Source organism: Egretta garzetta, unplaced genomic scaffold (assembly GCF_000687185.1).
Source record: "Egretta garzetta isolate BGI_Z169 unplaced genomic scaffold, ASM68718v1 scaffold721, whole genome shotgun sequence".
Classification (NCBI taxonomy): domain Eukaryota; kingdom Metazoa; phylum Chordata; class Aves; order Pelecaniformes; family Ardeidae; genus Egretta; species Egretta garzetta.
This window is the reverse complement of record NW_009258496.1, coordinates 139364-142233: the sequence shown is the minus strand read 5'-3', so window position 1 is coordinate 142233 and position 2870 is coordinate 139364. Positions and strand designations below refer to the sequence as shown.

General features: G+C 36.3%; 1 protein-coding gene across 7 annotated transcripts in view; it reads right to left on the bottom strand.

The window, feature by feature from the left end:
* The window catches only part of PCNT (pericentrin), a 105324-nt gene that overhangs the window by 49803 nt on the left and 52651 nt on the right, over window positions 1-2870 (bottom strand). For 6 of the 7 annotated variants that reach the window (XM_035901404.1, XM_035901396.1, XM_035901407.1 and 3 more), the window contains one exon: window positions 2793-2870. This exon is cut by the window's right edge and continues 54 nt beyond it. In XM_035901404.1, coding sequence (XP_035757297.1) covers window positions 2793-2870 — 78 coding nt within the window. Of the gene's footprint in view, window positions 1-2246; window positions 2268-2792 lie in introns of all 7 variants that reach the window. The other variant, XM_035901412.1, reaches the window with a different exon arrangement.

Genomic DNA, 2870 nt, shown 5'->3' with positions numbered 1-2870 from the left:
AAGGAACTCCAGTTTAAAGGAAGATACCAAGAATTGTAAGATAAGTATTCAATGTAACATACTCAATGCCTGCAAATCGGAGAGATTCATAGTAGTCAACATAGAATAATCACTTGAATGAAGAGGATAATTTTATATTTGAGCTCACTAAGATCCAATCATGCACAGAGCTGCAGGAAAACAGTCACTCATTCATCCCAGTAATTAACATGAAGGCAAAGCTAGGAGTTTTGATAGGTATCAGAGGCAGGAGTCAACCAAGTATGACAGAGGCTATGTTGGAAGCCAAGTCATTAAACACATTGAAAGCAAGCTCGAATAGGAAACCAATGGGAAGCCTTCTAAAGCAGATAATTTTGGTCAATACCAACGAGCAAGGAAAATGGGATTTTACAAAATAAATGCTTTGTTCATTAATAAGTGTCTGAATTTATGTGAATTCCACTTCAATATAATAAAAATTCTTCGTATTAATATAGAACTTTACATCTTCAAAGTATTGTACAAATTTTTCTAAAGCAGAAAAATACCCTCTAGCAAAATACAAGAATAACAGTGTTAATTTAGTCAAATGAATAAGCATGGAGAGAGTCACAGACTAGTTAAGAACACCAAAGTGATTAACATTACGTTTTCAACTGCTTACAGGCATGTATACATTTCCTAATTATGTATATAACTTATTCCCTTCTCATTTCATCAGCAATTAATTAATTGTTTAGTACAACATGGGCCTTCCAGTAAAGCTTTTTAGTACAGAAAAATTTTTTAGATGTCTAATACTATAAAATTTTGGCATCAGGATCCTAGGCACTGTGACACATAAATGTGTCATAATGACATAAATGTGTCATAGTTGACCACGTTGACAGAAAGTTAGTCCTGCAATTCTGTAGCTAAGGAAACACTTTCACAGCCTTCACCCTCACGGCATACTCTTTCAGACTGTAGCTCCCAGTACCAGCCAGCACTCTTATCACAAAATAATCCCATTCACATATACCTTGAGCTTAGAGAACAACAGAAAGAAGAACTGAACTTGTTAACTCCTACATGCAGAAATTAGAAGTTCAAGTGAACTGCATTGTTTTGGAGTGAGTTAAGCAAATAGCGATGTTAGAGCTGCATTAGACAACTTGAAAAGATCTGTCTAAATCCTGATAATTTATTTTGACACAGATTGCATGCATATCTCATCCTACGCACAAACATCACTTGCTGAGTTACCTACTTTGTGTGACTTTCTCCCCTTTCTGAGAGAGGTTGCAAAGTTACAGCAGCTAGTCTTCATTTTTTCAGATCTTTCTCTTCACTAAGCCACAAGGACATTAGTAACTAATTGTCATCCACCTAACAACTTGGATAGAAAGCAAGCTGTGGTCTGAACAGTTTGACATATTTTGAATAACCTGACTTATAACCTTTTGATTCTGTATGCCAATTTTTGAAAGACTGACACAGAGGTATACCTTCTGGGTACAAACAGATCTTCAACAAGTCATATGGCCTTCAAAATAAAAATCTTTGCCATCAGATCAGAAGATCTTTGCCACAATCAAACTAACTTGCAGGCTACGTGTGTGATGCATTCAGAAAATCTTAATGCCAGAAAACAGCATTCATGAAAATGAGAAGCCAAGACTGATGCAAAATGATATGTAATCACGCTACTAAACGCCTAATGAAGTCCTGTCAGAGGTTACAGAAGGCAATCAGGTGCCCTCCAGCAAGGAAAATTCACTCTATCAAAGATTCAGTTTTTCCTAGAAGATTTGCTTCTCTAACAATGAGGTACACAATTTCATAAACTGTACATAAATGAATAGATGGAAATGAAATTAAGTAGTATACACACCGAAGTTTTGTTAAGAGCAGGGCTGAAGAAGAAAAGCTGAAGGCTAAAGCACAGTGTATCATAATTCCATTATCTTTCTTTCATACTCCAAACCTCAACTTCTCCTTCCATACCAAAAAGCTCTTTTATAGTAAGTAACTGCCTGTGATACATCTGAGCAATAAGCCAAGAGAATGAAGCACTTATGTACAGGAAATTAAATTGAAAGCAGTTCCTCACTCCCTGAAAGAATTCTGCCACCCTAAAACATGTATACTTATCTCCAAGTCAAGCTGAAGCAGATTTGACATATCAAGAACAGGAAAAAAAGCCAAAGCAGGTCTAATTAAAAGAAGGGATTTAAAAGAAAAGGAAAGAAAGGTTAAAGAGATGCTCATGCTGTTTTCCATACCTGTAGAATCAATTCATAATTCTGTACAATGTTCATTTATGTGGAAAAAAAGCAAAAAAAAAGCAAAAGGTTAATCTCTGAAACCAAGCATCAAACAAATGAACATGTGAAAAAAAAGGACTGATTTAGAAACCTAAATAGGACAAGGCATGCAGACAAAGAACATCTCTGGTATATAGCTGGAAAAATTACACATGTTCAGAACCCAGAAGCTGTTCCTCAGGTGTGCTCTGTAGAGCAGCATGTCTGTACTGTTGCCCTCCTCAGTTACTTTAGACCAGACTCATAGACTGTGAAACTTTACTGTAACGTGCATACAACATTTCTTTCCATCTCCATAAGAAATAATGCAAGAACACTTTCATTGCCTAAATGTAGTCCAGTCAGCTGGATGAAAATCTGCTCTCTGGGTGACAGAGGTTAAAAAAAAAAAAAAAAAAAAGAAAAAAAATGTCTCTTGAAAGCCAGTCCTCCGAGACAATACAGGCTTTGGTATTTAACTGTAGTAAGCAAACTCCCTTGGCCGCTAAGTGCGATTTTACTCACCCTATACTCTCTGGGCTCTCCTGAAGTCTGCGATTTTGCTGAAAGTTTTAACTGTTCTTCCAGTTTCTGAATTTCCTG